At 45.3% G+C, this 17503-nt stretch overlaps 1 protein-coding gene across 7 annotated transcripts in view; it reads right to left on the bottom strand.

Annotated features, from left to right (window-relative positions):
• Positions 1–1987: 1987 nt before the first annotated feature.
• sin3aa (SIN3 transcription regulator family member Aa) overlaps positions 1988–17503 on the bottom strand; it is a 32617-nt gene continuing 17101 nt past the window's right edge. For 4 of the 7 annotated variants that reach the window (XM_021564800.2, XM_021564822.2, XM_021564791.2 and 1 more), the window contains 19 exons: positions 16287–16448; positions 16036–16142; positions 15639–15930; positions 15241–15492; positions 14991–15143; positions 14073–14228; positions 13805–13894; positions 11625–11743; positions 11212–11422; positions 10753–10869; positions 10001–10239; positions 9544–9727; positions 8852–9422; positions 6027–6196; positions 5680–5853; positions 5446–5538; positions 5083–5177; positions 4751–4952; positions 1988–3789 (listed from right to left, as the gene is read on the bottom strand). In XM_021564800.2, the coding sequence (XP_021420475.2) occupies positions 3559–3789; positions 4751–4952; positions 5083–5177; positions 5446–5538; positions 5680–5853; positions 6027–6196; positions 8852–9422; positions 9544–9727; positions 10001–10239; positions 10753–10869; positions 11212–11422; positions 11625–11743; positions 13805–13894; positions 14073–14228; positions 14991–15143; positions 15241–15492; positions 15639–15930; positions 16036–16142; positions 16287–16448 (3618 nt within the window). In that variant the 3' untranslated portion in view covers positions 1988–3558. Of the gene's footprint in view, positions 3790–4750; positions 4953–5082; positions 5178–5445; positions 5539–5679; positions 5854–6026; positions 6197–8851; positions 9423–9543; positions 9728–10000; positions 10240–10752; positions 10870–11211; positions 11423–11624; positions 11744–13804; positions 13895–14072; positions 14229–14990; positions 15144–15240; positions 15493–15638; positions 15931–16035; positions 16143–16286; positions 16449–16667; positions 16725–17503 lie in introns of those variants that run through there. The other 3 variants (XM_036950359.1, XM_021564815.2, XM_021564807.2) reach the window with 3 other exon arrangements.

Raw genomic sequence — 17503 nt, 5'->3', positions numbered from 1 at the left:
CATAAACAGACAAAGATCCACAGACATGTGACTTGACAGAACCAAAATAATGTGTCCCTGAACAAGGGGGTGGGGGGGGGGGGGTAAAAATAAAAAAGTAACAGTATCTGGTGAGGCCACCAGCTGTATTAAGTACTGCTGTGCATCTCCTCCTCGTGGACTGCACCAGATTTGCCAGTTCTTGCTGTGAGATATTACCCCACTCTTCCAACAAGGCACCTGCAAGTTCCCTGACATTTCTGGGGGGGGGAACGGCCCTGGTGCTCACCCTCAGATCCAACAGGTCCTAGACATGCTCAATGGATTGAGATCTGCGCTGGCCATGGCAGAACACTGACATTCCTGTCTTACAGGAAATCACACACAGAACGAGCAGTATGGCTGGTGGCATTGTCATGCTGGATGGTCATGTCACGATGAGCCTGCAGGAAGAGTACCACATGAGGGAGGAGGATGTCTTCCCTGTAACGCACAGCGTTGAGATTGCCTGCAATGACAACAAACTCAGTCCGATGATGCTGTGACACACCGCCCCAGACCCTCCACCTCCAAATCAATCCCGCTCCAGAGTACAAGCATCGGTGTAACGCTCATTCCTTCGACGATAAATGCAAATCCGACCATCACCCCTGGTGAGACAAAATCTTGACTTGTCAGTGAAGAGCACTTTTTTGGTCCAGCAACGGTGGGTTTGTGCCCATAGGCGACGTTGTTGCCTTGCGAGGACCTGCCTTACATCAGGCCTACAAGCACTCAGTCCAGCCTCTCTTAGCCTATTGCGGACAGTCTGAGCACTAAATGGAGGGATTGTGCGTTCCTGGAGTAACTCGGGCAGTTGTTGCCATCCTGTACCTGTCCCGCAGGTGTGATGTTCGGATGTACCGATCCTGTGCAGGTGTTGTTACACGTAGTCTGCCACTGCGAGGATGATCAGCTGTCCGTCCTGTCTCCCTGTAGCACGGTCTTAGTCGTCTCACAGTACGGACATTGTACTTTATTGGCCTGTCCACATCTGCTGTCTTCATGCCCATTTGCAGCATGCCTAAGGCACGTTTACGCAGATGAGCAGGGACACTGGGCATCTTTTGAGTCAGTAAGTAGAAAGGCCTCTTCAGTGTCCTAAGAAGTTATTTGGATTTTTAGGAATTATCTTTGAAAGACAGGGTCCTGAAAAGGTGACTTTTCTTTTTTTTGCTGAGATAGATATCTATACACACACACACACACCAATGCCAGCTTCATGGACAGCTAAAAACAGAAGAATATGTACATCGGTACTCAAGGTACAAAGACGGCAGTCTATGATACCTGCTGGTTTCACCATCCAAGACTTTTGCACCAAAACATTTTCATGGGATATTTATTCATTTGTAAGAGGTTCGTTAAGTACCAATAGTTTGAGAACCTTGGTAAAACTAAAGTCAACAGGAAAAACACTCTGTGGTAGATGCATTGTAAGACTTGATCCTGACAATCGTTTTGAGTAAGTTGAAAAGCGTTTTACGTAAAGCTTAAAAATCCTTAAATCTGTCTCCTCCCCTTCATCTACACTGATTGAAGTGGATTTAAGAAGTGACATCAATAAGGGATCGTAGCTTTAACCTGGTCTGTCTGTCATGGAAAGAGCAGTTAATGTTTTGTACACTCGGTGTACATCCAGTATCACATGCCAAACAACTTTAGAGAAGATTAAAATACCCAGTGCAGTAAAACATGTGCCTTTTCTGTGTTTTATATACGTTTCCACACCATGCGGTCGGAATAATACTTAGAAATCATGAAAATGATAATGCCCTTTTCGTGTAAGAGTTGTTTGAAAAGACTTCCTGAAATGTCATCCTGATTTGGGGGGTTGGACCTTAAGCCTTTCCATTGTGACATCACCATGCGGTAAATTAGTTAATAGACCAATAACGAGTTCTAAACCTCTCCACCAATAACAGCTAGTTCAGTTTTTCCCCTCCCCACTCAGACCACTCCTAGCAAGTCTTTGCTAAGAAGCTATTTTATTATTTTTGACCATTTTAATTGAAAACAATCACAATAAGGTACTTAATTATTATCCAGAAACGATTTGATAGAGATTGGCTTAAAACAGGTTTTAAAACAGGATTCCTAGGACCTTTTCTGAGATGCTTTGTGGATACAGGCCATCCGCTAATAGCCCAGCTCCACTCCATTGAGAGTTTGTTCAGCATATCCACATGGGCAGTGATAGACTGAAATGAAAGCCAAAATCAAACTTCAAAAAAATTTAAGATTTTATAAAACTTCCATTTCAAAAACAAAGACCTGGATACATTTCTACTTTTCAAATGAACATTTCTAACTACAAACAACAACAAAAAACACAGTAAGGAAAAACAAAAAACTACTATCATAATCAACTCCCTTTGGTAAAAACTGTCTTGCATTTTTATTTTTCATATACGTACTAACTTCAGCCTCTCACTAAAGTCCACAGTAAGCTTAGAAAGTATTACTAGCACAACAACGCAGTTCTTAGTCATAAAAAAGGTCTGACACTATGTACAGTTTATTTACAGTGTGTGGATAGTCCATCCATAATGATCTCGGTTCATGTGTACAAGCTGGTGTATTGGCGTAGTAGGGCATTGCCAGCAACTTCAAAAGGTTGAATATCAGGGTTGGCCAGGATTAGTTGTGTTTATATACTTATAATAAATATATACACACACACACAATACATTTCATAATCTGACATTCACAAGCTATACAATTTTACAGTCAGACACAGCAGAGTTGTGTGGCTAATCTACTTGTCTTTTTACATGAAACACAACAGTGCTTTTCACCCCACAACGCTGCTTGGGACTCGGGCCTCGTTCTCTTAATGCACCCGTGTGTTTGAAAAGGAAAGGTGAACAATAAGAAACATCATGTTCTCGTTTTGAAGTGATGTGTTATTGTGATTTGTTCCCAGCACAGGGACGTGGCTGTGCCAGATCGTTTCAACTAAAGTCCGCTTTGAGCTCCATGCACCCTTGAAACCGTGGCAACGCAAACTCAACCCCATCCAATTCATAGTTAAGTGCACTTATCCCCCAAAACTATTTTCCACGGATACCGCAGTTGCACCGTCAACAGAATCCTTATTCTGATGGCTTCATATATTACTATGTCTGTCAATAACAAACAACCAAACCCCAGCCTACTGACTGAGCGCAAGTGAGGCTGTAACCTAGCAGGCACCTCTAGGGAGCACACAGGGCAAGTCCCAAAGGCCTTTTTTTAAAGCCCTCGAAGACCATGATTTGTGATGTGGTTTGGTCTGCTGGTAAGAGCTCAGGTCAGTGACTGTGGCTAGATTTCAACCAACAGAACAACTCCCTACATCTTGGCACCGAAGGCCCTGCAAAAGTGTGGACAGCTAAAACCGCTGGTTAAAAACAGTGATCCAGTCGCCCCCGGTAAGACCTAGTTGTGTGTTGTGCTCCCATATCAGCCTTAGAAAGTTGTTGATATGCCCTCTCCTCCTCACCCATTCCTGACCCATCCTAGTATATAATCCCAAACCCCCCTTCCAATCCTGGTGGGTTATGGTGCTTTGAAGGGTGAGCCGTATTTGACACGGTACTTGTTGATGTTCATGAAGTGGAGGATCTCCAGCTCGCGGGTGGTGGTGCACGGCACCAGGCCGTCACGCCCCTCTCCCATCAGCCACTTGTTGGTCTCAGCGGCCATGTCGCGAGTGACATGCTCCTTCACCCAGGAGTCGACCCAGGCCTGGAAGCGCTTGTGCAACCGAGTGCTCACTCTCTCGTGTGACTGCAGGTGGAAAGGAGAGAGGGACACCGTGGTCATGATACTACTGCGTTAAAAGAAACAGAACTCTCAACACAGCAAATATAGGTTTCTACGGTATTGCTCACACAATTGGTGGTCCTTTAGAGCAGTGGTTCCCAAACTGAGGCACGCGAGGGTTTGGCAGAGGGGGCAATTGGGTCCCACCCCAAAAAGGAACTCAGTCCGGCTTTCAACGTACTCTTGAAAGTTGTAATAGTAGAATGCACAAGGTGCAATTTCAAAAATGGGTAGTGCATCAGTTTTCCTTGTCATGTCAGTCATTGCATAGCTTATGTTACGTTTACAAACTAGTAGGAACTAGGCAACGCTGACATTCCCAACTTGTTAACCTGGTTGTAGTGTTCAATGAATCAGCAAGTCTGAAATGCTTGAGTTTCCTAGTTCCGATTTGCATGTGAACGCGGCATAAGAGAGCTAATTTATAACCTATCAGAAATGTCCAGATCAACTAATTCATGTCAGCAAATGTTTTTTAGCCATATATTTTGTTGTAATGTTTGAGTCACTCAATTATCACATGAAAACACAATTGACATAGAAAAACGTATAAAATTGTAAGAAAACGAGATGTAGAACTTACAATTTTTCTCTGCAACATGTGACAAAATGTTTAGAATTGCTGAAAATAAGCTTTAAAGCTGAGAAACGTTCTCTCCACCAACAAGAAGGTTGTGAACAGTCAGAAATAGACATTGCACGTGCAGGAGGGGGTGCGGTATGTTACCCAATGCTTGAAGGGGAGCCTGAGTGAAAGTTTGGGAACCACTGATTTAGAGGATGGTTACTAATTTAACCGACTAGAATAACAAGTCACATATAGGATTGTGCCCATTAAAAGGATGAGGCCACAAAGGGTAATATGTACAGCTCCACTACACTAAGTGGGAGAGGAATATGAGTAAATGGGAGGAGAGATGAATACCTGGTGAGCTCGCAGCAAAGCAGTGCGTCGGTACATGTAGTCCTCAGACTTGAAGACATAAACCATCTTGTAGGAGTTGAGCTTGAACATACATTCCATTTTAAGGTTCTCAGCATTCTCTGTGGACTTTTTCTCTCCCTCGCTGGCCTCCTTCTCTAGCTGCTCCCTACCCCTTTGGTACTTCCGTATCCGACGGAGGTTCCTGATTAGAAAAGGTTCTAGGTTAGGCTAGTCAAAGCTAACTCTCGTTTGAGGCATTTTGCACCACTTCTCCCTTGAAAAGGGAGAATAAAGAGAATAAAGAATGCATATTCAAATAGAGTGACACTAACCTGGGAAGGAAGACAGGTTTCTGAGCAAGGTGTTCCCGCAACTCTGGAGAGGTAGAGTCAGAATTCAGGTAGCGACCCACGTAATCTGACCAGCGCTAGAAAATACAAAACAACTCCACTCAATACACAGACCAGCTGCCAAAATAAAAGATCAGCAGTGATAACACACATCTACCGTTTACCACAACACTAAAAACAACTTTCAACTAGGTGTGTTCACAGATTGACAACAATCTTCGCCATTGGTCAAATATAGTATAACAAAAAATACAGCTGCTCTAATTAAGTGGCGGAAAGCTGAGAGGTGCCTGGGTTCACACAGGAGAAAATAAAAGCATATATTTGTGCTGTGCTGTCTATTACCTCTGCCTCCATGGGTTCATCGGAGTTCTCCTCCTCGGTGTCCAGAAGCTCCACTGTCAGTTGAACATGGCCTCTGTTCTTTAGAAACATAAGCTGTGGCGAGAGCGAGGGAAGAAAGGCAGGAGAGGAGAGAGAGAAAGATAACGTTAAGAGTTTGTATTTATAGATGTGTACAATAGTCAGAAACAGACATCACAGAAAAAAAAAACTATTTCCTGACAGTGGTCGATCTACCTTGAAGCAATTCTCATCGGACATGATCTGTTCCGCCTTGCGCTGGTAGCATCCCTCTACGGAAGCTCTGGATGTCTGGGTGGGAAGGGGACCTCCGGTGGCCCCGTTGGTGCCCTCTGCTAAGTACAGGTCTGTCACCTGCACGCAGATCTCGTCACTCACTATGTGCTGGAGCTGCAGACACAGAAAAGAAGAAGGGCTGAGTGGAGAAAAGTGCACAAGGTCTAGACCAGCAGAAACAACCTATTAAAAAAATGCTTAAACAAAAACCTGGAGGTTCAAAAAGCTAGCTATGCTACTAGCCCAAACTTAGTGTAAAAGAATAGCAGTAATGAGGGGCTACTGACCTGCCTGACAATGCTCTGGATGAGTTTGTCCATGGTGAAGGCGGTGTAGGCATGGATGGTGAACATCTCCCGGAGGGAGTCCTCGTACTGAGCCGGCTCCATGTTGCCATCCAGAAGGTTCCGCACCATCTCCAGGAAGGCAGAGTAGTAGTCCTCCACCTCTATATCCACTGAGGGTGGGGAAGAAAGACTATCAGAAACTGATCATGGCACTATGCATCAGTTCAACCAATGTACAGATGACATTTAAATAGAGGACTGCATTCCCATGGGATAAGCGCAGGACCTGAGGATCCCGACAGATCATTGTGGCGCCGTCAGCATTTTTCATGCTGCGGGTGGGAGTGGGCGGTCAGACAGACTTCTTTGGAATGAAAATAGTTGTTTGTTGTCCTACGGAGTTAGAAATGGTGGTCTTTCCGCTTTGTATGGGTTAGCCTAGGCCTACCCATTGTATTAAAAGCACGTCACATCATTCACAAACTCAGAATTCGCTACTTCAACTTCCGTAGCCTACCTATGCTCTTCTAGTTGGGCATGTGAGATCAAGTGCGCCTAGTATACAGTACCAGTCAAAAGCTCGGACACCAACTCATTCTTAATTTTGACTATTTCCTACATTGTAGCATAATAGTGAAGACATCAACACTATTAAATAACATATACGGAATCATGTAGTAACCAACAACAAAAAAAAGTGTAAAAAATAAATCAAAATATATTTTAGTTTCTTCTAAGTAGCCACCCTTTGCCTTGAGAGCTTTGCGCATTTGCATTATCTCAACCAGCTTCATGAGGGAGTCATTTGGAATGCTTTTCCAACAATGTTGAAGGAGTTCCCACATATGCTGAGCACTTGTTGGCTGCTTTTCCTTCACTCTGCGGTCCAACTCATCCCAAACCATCTCAATTGGGTTGAGATCGGGTGATTGTGCAGGCCAGGTCATCTGACGCAACACTCTCCTTCTTGGTCAAATAATAGCCCTTAGACAGCCTGGATGTGTGTTGGGTCATGGTCCTGTTAAAAACAAATAATAGTGGGACTAAGCCCAAACCAGATGGGATGGCGTATCGCTGCAGAATGCTGTGGTAGCCATGCTGGTTAAGTGTGCCTCTAATTAAAAATCACTGACAGTGTAACCAGAAAAGCACCCCCACATCATCACCCCTCCTCCTCCATGCTTCACGGTGGGAACCACACATGTGGAGATCATCCGTTCACTCACATTGTATCTCACGAAGACACGGTGGCTGAACCAAAAATCTCAAATTTGGACTCATCAGACCAAAGGACAGATTTCCACCAGTCTAATGTCCATTGCTCTTGTTTCTTGGCCCAATCAAGTCTCTCTTCTTATTGGTGTCCTTTAGTGGTTGTTTCTTTGCAGCAATTTGACCATGAAGGCCTGATTCACGCTGTCTCCTCTGAACAGTTGATTTTGAGATTTGTCTGTTACTTGAACTCATTGAAGCATTTATTTGGGCTGCAATTTCTGAGTCTGGTAACTCTAATGAACTTTTCCTCTGCAGCAGAGGTAACTCTGGGTCTTCCTTTCCTGTGGCAGTCCTCATGAGAGCCAGTTTCATCATAGCGCTTGATGGTTTTTGCAACCACACTTGAAATTTTCCAGAGATTGACTGACCTTCATGTCTTAAAGTAATGATGGACTATTGTTTCTCCTTGCTTATTTGAGCTATAGCTAGCTATAATATAGCTATAGCTATATTTTTTACCAGATAGGGCTGTCTTCTGTATACCACTCCTACATTGTCACAACACAACTGATTGGCTCAAACACATTAAGGAAAGAAATTCCACAAATTACGGCACACCTGTTAATTGAAATGCATGAAGCTGGTTGAGAGAATGCCAAGAGTGCGGAAAGACGTCATCAAGGCGAAGGAAGGGTGACTACTTTGAAGAACCTAAAATATATTTTGATTTGTTAAAAACTTTTTGGGTTACTATATTATTCCATATGTGTAATTTCATAGTTTTAATGTCTTCACTATTATTCTAAAATGTAGAAAATAATAAAAATGCTACCTGCCCGAACGCATAGTGCCAAAAAAGTTTAGTGAAAGAGGAATAATGGTCTGGGTCTATTTCTCATGGCGCAGGCTAGGCCCCTTATTTCCAGTGAAAGGAAATCTTAATGCTACAGCATTCAACGACATTCTAGATGATTCTGTGCTTCCAACTTTGTGGCAACAGTTTTGGGAAGGACATTTCCTGTTTCAGCATGACAATTCCTAGTGTACAAAGTGGGGTCCAGAAATGGTTTGTCGAGATCAGTGTGGCAGAGCCCTGACCTCAACACCAATGAACACTTTTGGGATGAATTGGAACACCAACTGCGAGCTTAATTGGTCAACATCAGTGCCCAACCTCACTAATGCTCGTGTCTGAATAGAAGCAAGTCCCCTGCAGCAATTTTCCAACATCTAGTGGAAAGCCTTCCCAGAAGAGTGGAAGCTGTTAGCAGCAAAGGGGGGACCAACTCCATACTAATACCCATGATTTTGGAATGAGATGTTCACCGAGCAAGTGTCCCGAGTGGCGCAGAGGTCTAAGGCACTGCATCGCAGTGCTAGAGGCGTCACTACAGACCATGATGAGATCCTGGGCACATACTGTGTATCGCCAAGGGCTATGATTACCCAATCTCTAGCTTGCTCAATGCTTCACAGATCCACGTAGCCCCCCATTAACACAGTGCTGATGCACTGTGTGTCTGAGACTTACCAATCAAAGTGATGAAAACCCTGAGTGATTGAGTGTGAAAAGGCTGTGTGGAATTAACAGTTTTGTGCTATGAACTCACTGGGCTCTTTCAGTCTCAGCTGGATGGCAGGGTTGTCATTCTTGTCTCGCTTGAGGCCCAGCACCTCTCTCTCCCAGTCACGCTCCCGGATGTCCTCCTCAATTTGTCTCTCCGCCTGCCCGTAGATCCGCATCAGCCGCGAGCACAGTGTCTGGTGCAGCCGCAGGAAGATGTACCAGTTATTGTTGACGTAAAATAGATTGTAGGCCTCGGTGCAACTTCTCAGCTTCTGAGCACCCGTGTTGCAGAAGAGGAGCTTGGAGGACTTGTTGGGGCTTCCGCCTTGCGTGACGCCATTGTGCTTCTTAGCCACGGCCTCATCCAGCTCCTCTTCCTCTTCTTCCTCCAGGTCCGAGAGCTCGCCGCGCTGGGCGAACAGCATGTCTGGGATCAAGTGGTGAATGATTTGTTTGATCTTGTACTTATCCTCCTTCTGGATGCCCGTCTGCCGCTTGACGTGGTGGATGATGAGGGCGGCAGCATCCTCCAGGATCTGGCTGTCCTTGTAGGTCAAAGTCAGGTGGGGGCCGCTGGGCATCGCGGTGTTCTCCTCCGACGCCTGTTCCTGTCGCTACGCCGCAACACAAAAGCACACACTTTTCACCTACTTGCTGTTGAATGAACAGCAACATAAAATTCCCACAATTTAAGATTCTATCCATTTTAACTTATTGAAATTCAAGAAAACTCACCTCGTCGTAGATGCTCTCAATCTCATTGAGCAGTGTCTTGGATCGTAGCACCTTGGTGTCGTTCTGTTTGAAGTTGATACCTTGGTGATCGAGAGACTTCAAGTAGTACTTCTCATTCTGCTCCCTCCAGATCTTGTTGAAGCCCCTCTGGGCTTCCCGCCACTCCTCCTCCTTGGTCTTTAACCTGAGGACAACATGGGAATGAGGAGACTTGCAGGGGAAAACCTCAAGATGTGACTAAGTGAAAAGATTCATAGTTTTCAACTCAACACAGATATAAGAATATGCATATGAGCATGCATGAAAGAAGAATATAGACACCCACAAAAGCCCCGTAAACAAATATATAAAAATGTAATCAACAGTTTAGAGAAACTAGGGATAGTTCATCCAAATGACATGCGCAATAAATAATACTCCTTTCCTGGTACAGTTTGAGTTTTGGCTTGACACTCACCTCTTCAGCACAATGGGAACAGAAATGGCAGGGTTCTTCTTGAGCCCATCGATGATGTCAGGGGCCTTTTCACCGTATATCCTCTGGATGGCCTTGCGATGGATGACTTCCGAGGAGCCTCCCAGCGTGTTGTCCAGGCGGAACTTAGCCTGCTCCTCGGCAGACATACGCGACAGTTTTCTTTGTACGGTCTCCAGCATGCGGACGGTGGCCAGGTTGGTCTCCAGCACCACGTCCAGCTAGAGGCAAATACAAATGAAAATAAGGGAGCGTTACATGACAAGCACAACATGGGCAAGACAACATAATAGCATAGATCAGGGATGGGCAAACGGGAGCAATTTCGAAATTTGGTTGTGCATCAGATACTTAATTAGCCCATGTCAGTAAAAATGTTTTAGACTGGTAAATTAGTCTAGCGGCCAGCTATCTAAACTTGTAGTGAATATGGTCGAATTACTGACAGGGGTGGGGCCCATTGGACATTAGTTATATTAAAAACTGCAAAAGAGTACCTCCACCCAATGGCAAAATGTGCAAATTCGCAGGAAACGTTAAAAAAAATATTAGATGTCACGAGGGGGGCTGAAAATGTTTTGTTAGCAAGGGGATGCCTCATGAGATGAGTTCTGTTTTTTTGTGCTCCCCACCCCATCAAAGTTGCCCATCCCTGGCATAGATGGATGTATTTGTCCATGAAACAGATCGAAACTGTTCTTATTAATTTGGTTTACAGTTTTGGGCTAACTCACCTCGAAGCGTTCATCCTCACATCTGTAGATGTGCTCCTCATACTGGGTCTTTTTGGAGCTCACAAAGGTGGAGTCTTCAGACCAGGAAGGGAAGGACACCCAGGTGTCATTGAGGACCTGGATGAAGCAAGGACACGCTAAACATTGTGTACATACTTTACACATATAAAAAGGTGTAAAAAGAATAAGAAAAAAAAGATTGCCTCACAGCTTTGCATCACACAACACAATATAGCTCTGGTAATAATACAGCTCTGATTTCACCAAGTAAACCTATAGAAACATGGTTCCGACATGAACATCCACTACATTCAGAAAACAGTACACACAGTGAGTAATTATGTGTGTGAACAGCTGACAGGTAGGTGTGGTTAATGGCTGGTGAAAAAGGTTCCCTTGAGGGCCTGTTGAATGGCTGTAGTTCTTTAGATTGCCTTCGAGGGGCAGTGTTGCACTTACCTCTTTGCACAGTGGCGTTCTCCCGGTGCACTTGGGCTGCGTGTAGCTCTTCGGCAGTGCTCTGTAACTCGAGCCCAGTCTCTTGCAGGAAGCATAGTCGATCTCCATGGCAATGCCCTCCAAGGCACGCTCCTTGGGATAGCGCTCAGTGTGGGAAATTTCCCGGTATCCTAGGAAGTTCTTGAACCAATTGAACAGTTCGGGGAATCTCCTGTCAACGACAGTGGCCATTTTGGTTAAAACATTTTTTTGCTTCAGCCACACTTAAAGCTTTACTGAATGGATCAAATGAATGCATAAATCAGTCGAACATGTCAATGATGTGAAACAAGCCACGACCAATGAAGAGTGGATGAATCTAGAAATAGTCGGTCACTGAGTGAGTGAGGCAGTTTCCCAACTTCCGTACTCACCCCAGGAAAGGCAGCACCAGTTGCACCAGCTCAGCCCTGGAGATGACCTCTTGGTTGAAGATAACCAAACAACGCAGGAAGTTGTCATAGGCCTCTGCACTCCGCAAGGCCTTCCGCACCTGCAAAAAAATATATAAACACCTGGGACGTCAAGCACAATGAGACGTCAAGCAAAGACAGATTCAAAAAGTTTTTAAAAAAATAGCATGTTCCCTTTAAGATTAACTACACTGCTCAAAAAAAGAAAGGGAACACTAAAATAACACATTCTAGATCTGAATGAATGAAATATTTTTATTAAATACTTTTTTCTTTACATAGTTGAATGTGCTGACAACAAAATCACACACAAATGATCATTGGAAATCAAATGTATCAACCCACGGTGGTCTGGATTTGGAGTCACACTCAAAATTAAAGTGGAAAACCACACTACAGGCTGATCCAACTTTGATGTAATGTCCTTAAAACAAGTCAAAGAGGCTCAGTAGTGTGTGTGGCCTCCACGTGCCTGTATGACCTCCCTACAATGCCTGGGCATGCTCCTGATGAGTTGGCGGATGGTCTCCTGAGGGATCTCCTCCCAGACCTGGACTAAAGCATCCGCCAACTTCTGGACAGTCTGTGGTACAACGTGGCGTTGGTGGATGGAGCGAGACATGATGTCCCAGATGTTCTCAATTGGATTCAGGTCTGGGGAACGGGCGGGTCAGTCCATAGCATCAATGACTTTCTCTTGCAGGAACTGCTGACACACTCCAGCCACATGAGGTCTAGCATTGTCTTGCATTAGGAGGAACCCAGGGCCAACCACACCAGCATATGGTCTCACAAGGGGTCTGAGGATCTCATCTCGGTACCTAATGGCAGTCAGGCTACCTCTGGCGAGCACATGGAGGGCTGTGCAGCCCCCCAAAGAAATGCCACCCCACACCATGACTGACCCACCGCCAAACCGGTCATGCTGGAGGATGTTGCAGGCAGCAGAACGTTCTCCACGGCGTCTCCAGACTGTCACGTCTGTCACATGTGCTCAGTGTGAACCTGCTTTCATCTGTGAAGAGCACAGGGCGCCAGTGGCGAATTTGCCAATCTTGGCAAATGCCAAACGTCCTGCACGGTGTTGGGCTGTAAGCACAACCCCCCCCACCTGTGGACGTTGGGCCCTCATACCACCCTCATGAGGTCTGTTTTCTGACCATTTGAACAGACACATGCACATTTGTGGCCTGCTGGAGGTCATTTTGCAGGGCTCTGGCAGTGCTCCTCCTGCTCCTCCTTGCACAAAGGCAGAGGTAGCGGTCCTGCTGCTGGGTTGTTGCCCTCCTACGGCCTCCTCCACGTCTCCTGATGTACTGGCCTGTGTCCTGGTAGCGCATCCATGCTCTGGACACTACGCTGACAGACACAGCAAACCTTCTTGCCACAGCTCGCATTGATGTGCCATCCTGGATGAGCTGCACTACCTGAGCCACTTGTGTGGGTTGTAGACTCAGTCTCATGCTACCACTAGAGTGAAAGCACCGCCAACATTCAAAAGTGACCAAAACATCAGCCAGGAAGCATAGGAACTGAGAAGTGGTCTGTGGTCCCCACCTGCAGAACCACTCCTTTATTGGGGGTGTCTTGCTAATTGCCTATAATTTCCACCTGTTGTCTATTCCATTTGCACAACAGCATGTGAAATGTATTGTCAATCAGTGTTGCTTCCTAAGTGGAGAGTTTGATTTCAAAGAAGTGTGATTGACTTGGAGTTACATTGTGTTGTTAAAGCGTTCCCTTTATTTTTTGAGCAGTGTATATCATACTGCACCTTCAAGCTTTCTGGGGGGTATGCCGCCTGGGTGGCAGGTAGCCTAGCGGTTAGAGCGTTGGACTGAAAGGTTGCAAGATCGAATCCCCGAACTGACAAGGTAAACATCTGTTGTTCTGCCCCTGAACAAGGCAGTTAACCCACTGTTCTTAGGCCGTCATTGAAAATAAGAATTTGTTCTTAACTGACTCGCCTAGTTAAATAAAGGTAAAATAAAAATCTAAACATTTAGTTAATTATATCTGGAAATAAGCAACTTTTACTCGTTAATATTTAATTAAATTTAGTTAAAAACATTGACCTATCAGGTTATTTAATACCGTAGCTAATGAAACTAAATTGGGCAGAAAGCCAAGCTCAAACTCACCTTCTCAAAGAACAGAGATTCTGTGCCATCTCCATGTTTGCTGGCTTCTACCAGGGACGAGTCTTTCAAATTCAGTAACTTGGGCTTCTTCTTCAAGATAGCAAAGGTGTGAACAAAAGAGCGTGAATTCTCAACTGTGATGTAAAGAATATATCAGTTTATATTGATAAATAATTCAACACAAGCTGTAAAATAGTAGAGCATGCTGGAAAGCAGTCAGAGGGTAATGCATTTTCGTATCTAGTGTGCAGATATAAGGGGTGTGTACCTTGACAGGGGGTGTGGCAACCGTCCCAGAGAGCATGCGGATCTGGCAACCGTTCTGATTGGGCCTCTGTTTGTTGTTGAGCTGCAGCTTCTTCGCTGTGCCACCGTGGTCATTCCGCACAGACTCCGCCTTTTCTGCTGTCGTCTTGCTTAATAGCTAGGGAGGACAAGGGACACGACATTGGCAGATAGCTCAGAGGTAGTTGCATCACAATATTACCTCAGGTACTCATTTGAAAACCTGCTTTCGAAATGTTATGTCAACCACTGAATTTTATGTCTGATATGGACTTTTAGGAACAAATACTTCTGAATACAAATTAATACTTTGAAAAGACTTTATAGGCATCCACTGAGTATAGCAAACATTAGATATCACCTTTCTAATATTGAGTTAAATCCCCACACCTCCTTTTCCCTCAGAACAGCCTCAATTTATTGGGGCAAGGACTCTACAAAGTGTCGAAAGCATTCCACAGGGATGCTGGCCCATGTTGACACCAATGCTTCCCACAGTTGTGTAAAGTTGGCTGGATATCCTTTGGGTGGTGGACCTTTCTTGATACACATGGGAAACTGTAGAGTGTGAAAAACCCAAGAGCATTGCAGTTCTTGACACAAACTGTTTTGCCCTGCACCTACTACCATAACCCCTTCAAAAAGGCACTTAAATATTTTGCCTTGCCTATTCACCCTGAACGGCACACGAACACAATCCATGTCTCAAGGCTAAAAATCCTTCTTTAACCCGTCTCCTGCACTTCAATTACACTGATTGAAGGAGATTTAAGGAGTGACAATAAGGGATTATAGCTTTCACCTGGTCAGTCTATGTCAAGGAAAGAGCCGGTGTTGTTAATGTTTTGTATACTCAGTTTAGATTCTCAGGGCACAGATAAATGCTTTGTGCTCTACTCACCACCGAGCTGTTGGCATCTGGTAAGAACTGGCCAAACTCAGAGAGAAGGTCCTCCTGGTTCTTGAAGAGCTGGGCCACCTGGGCATAGACCTCCTGCTCTGTCAGGGCTGGGGTGTAGTTCCCTCCTGCCTCCTTAGCATTCCGCTGCTCCTTCTAGAGTTGACAAAGAAAAACATTGCTATTATGAATGCTCCAATTGGAATATTACGTGATAGGTGGTCTAAGAGGAAAATGTGGTTTGGCTGCTGACCTGGTAGGTGTGCAGGATCTCCAGGAAGGCTTTGTAGATGTCCGGCTGACCCTGGAAACGGTTCTTGATCTTGTTGACGTAGTTGATGGCATGATTGAACTCCACAGGCTGGTTGTTCTGCAGCGGAGGGGCATTGGGCGTGCCACTGATCGGTGTGTGGGGCTGCAGGGTTGGGGATTGGGGGGAGGCATAGGCGGGGATGGACGGATTGGGCTGGCTGCTTGGCGTGAGGACTGGAGATTGCAGTGGCTGCTAGACAAAGACAAAACGAATACGTATATAAAATCATGTTGGGGAAAAACTAACATTTAACATTTTGGACTAGCAGACTGAGAAAACAGAGTGGTAAACATAATACAGGCAAATAATGTGTAATATTTATATTTTCACCCACTCACCTTGCTCATCTTGGTAGGGGTTGGCTGTGTGGGAGGGGGTGGTGCAGAGGTGGTGGGGGCTGGCACCTGGGGCTGGTGCGGGGTGGGTGGTCCCGACAGGGGGATTTGTGAGACAGAAATGCCGTGAGGGGTGATGTGGTGGATCTGACCCGGCGTGGTTACATTGACCAGGTCGTTGGTCGCAACCTCGATCTTGTAGCCCGGGGGCAGGAAGGTGTTGAATCCCATAATGAGGTCGGGGTGGCCTTTGAAGAGCTGGGATACCCTGCTTATCACCCCTGGAGTGTCAATGCTGTGACAAAACAGAGAAACATATTTGCTTGAAAGGCAGTTAACTTTTGTCATGCTAGAGTAAGAGAGAGGCAAAACCTTAAATGTCAATCGTGAATGACCTCACCTTTGAGACTTGAACTCCTTCATGATGTCCAGGAAGTCATTGTAGACTTGAGGTTGGTTGCCAAACTGGAGTTTCACTTGATCCAGGTAAGACAAAGCATCTTCCACCTGAGAGACAGAAATATATCCATCACTCTAAGTCTGATTACTGTTCATCTGGGTATTATTTGATTATATTTCAGAAAAAAATCTAAATTGCTCTCATTAGGCTGGCCTGGAAAACACCAAACGGGGGGGCCCAGGAGGTCTCACCTTGAGCCTCTGGAATTGCTGCTGGCCCTGGGCTGAGGCAGGGGGGTGAGCGTGGCACTGCATCACAGGGGGCCCGTGGGGCTGGACCGCTGGGCTGTGGTGGTGTACAGTTGGGCTAGGGGTGTGCACATGACCACTCGAGTTCTGTGGCACCATGGGGACCTGTAGGGGGGACACAGAGTCAAATTGGTTTTATTTGTACTATTTTCTACATTGTAGAATAATAGTGAAGACATCAAAACATGTGGAATCATGTAGTAACCCAAACAAGTATTAAACAAATAAAAATATATATTTAAAAATATTTGTATCTTTAAAATAGCCACCCGTAGCCTTGATGACAGCTTTGCACACTCTTGGCATTCTCTCAACCAGCTTCACCTGCAATGCTTTTCCAACAGTGTTGAAGGAGTTCACACATATGCCAAGCACTTGTTGGCTGCTTTTCCTTCACTGCGGTCCAACTCATCCCAAACCATCTCAATTGGGTTGAGGTCGGGGTATTGTGGAGGCCAGGTCATCTGATGCAGCACTCCATCACTCTCCTTCTTGGTCAAATAGCCCTTACACAGCCTGGAGGTTTTGGGCCATTGTCCTGTTGAAAAACAAATGATAGTCCCACTAAGAGCAAACCAGATGGGATGGCGTAACACTGCAGAATGCTGTGGTAGCCATGCTGGTTAAGTGTGCCTTGAACTCTAAATAAATCACTGACAGTGTCACCTGCAAAGCTCCCGCATACCATCACACCTCCTCCATGCCTCACGGTGGGAACCACACATGCAGAGATCATCCGTTCACTCACATTGCGTCTCACAAAGACACGGAGGTTGGAACCAAAAAATCTCCAATTTGGACTCCAGAACAAATTTCCACCGGTCTAATGTCCATTGCTCGTGTTTATTGGCCCAAGCAAGCCTCTTCTTATTGGCATCCTTTAGTAGTGGTTTCTTTGCAGCAATTTGATCGTGAAGGCCTGATTCACGCAGCCTCCTCTGAACAGTTGATGTTGAGATGCGTCTGTTACTTGAACTCAGTGAAGCATTTATTAGAGCTGCAATTTCTGAGGCTGGTAACTCTAATGAACTTATCCTCTGCAGCAGAGGTAACTCTGGGTCTTCCTTTCCTGTGGCGGTCCTCATGAGAGCCAGTTTCATCATAGCGCTTGATGGTTTTTGCGACTGCACTTAAAAAGAAACTGAGTTATTTACATTTTC

Source organism: Oncorhynchus mykiss, chromosome 2 (assembly GCF_013265735.2).
Source record: "Oncorhynchus mykiss isolate Arlee chromosome 2, USDA_OmykA_1.1, whole genome shotgun sequence".
NCBI lineage: Eukaryota > Metazoa > Chordata > Actinopteri > Salmoniformes > Salmonidae > Oncorhynchus > Oncorhynchus mykiss.
Note: the sequence above shows the minus strand (reverse complement) of the source record. Positions and strands in the feature narration are given on the sequence as shown.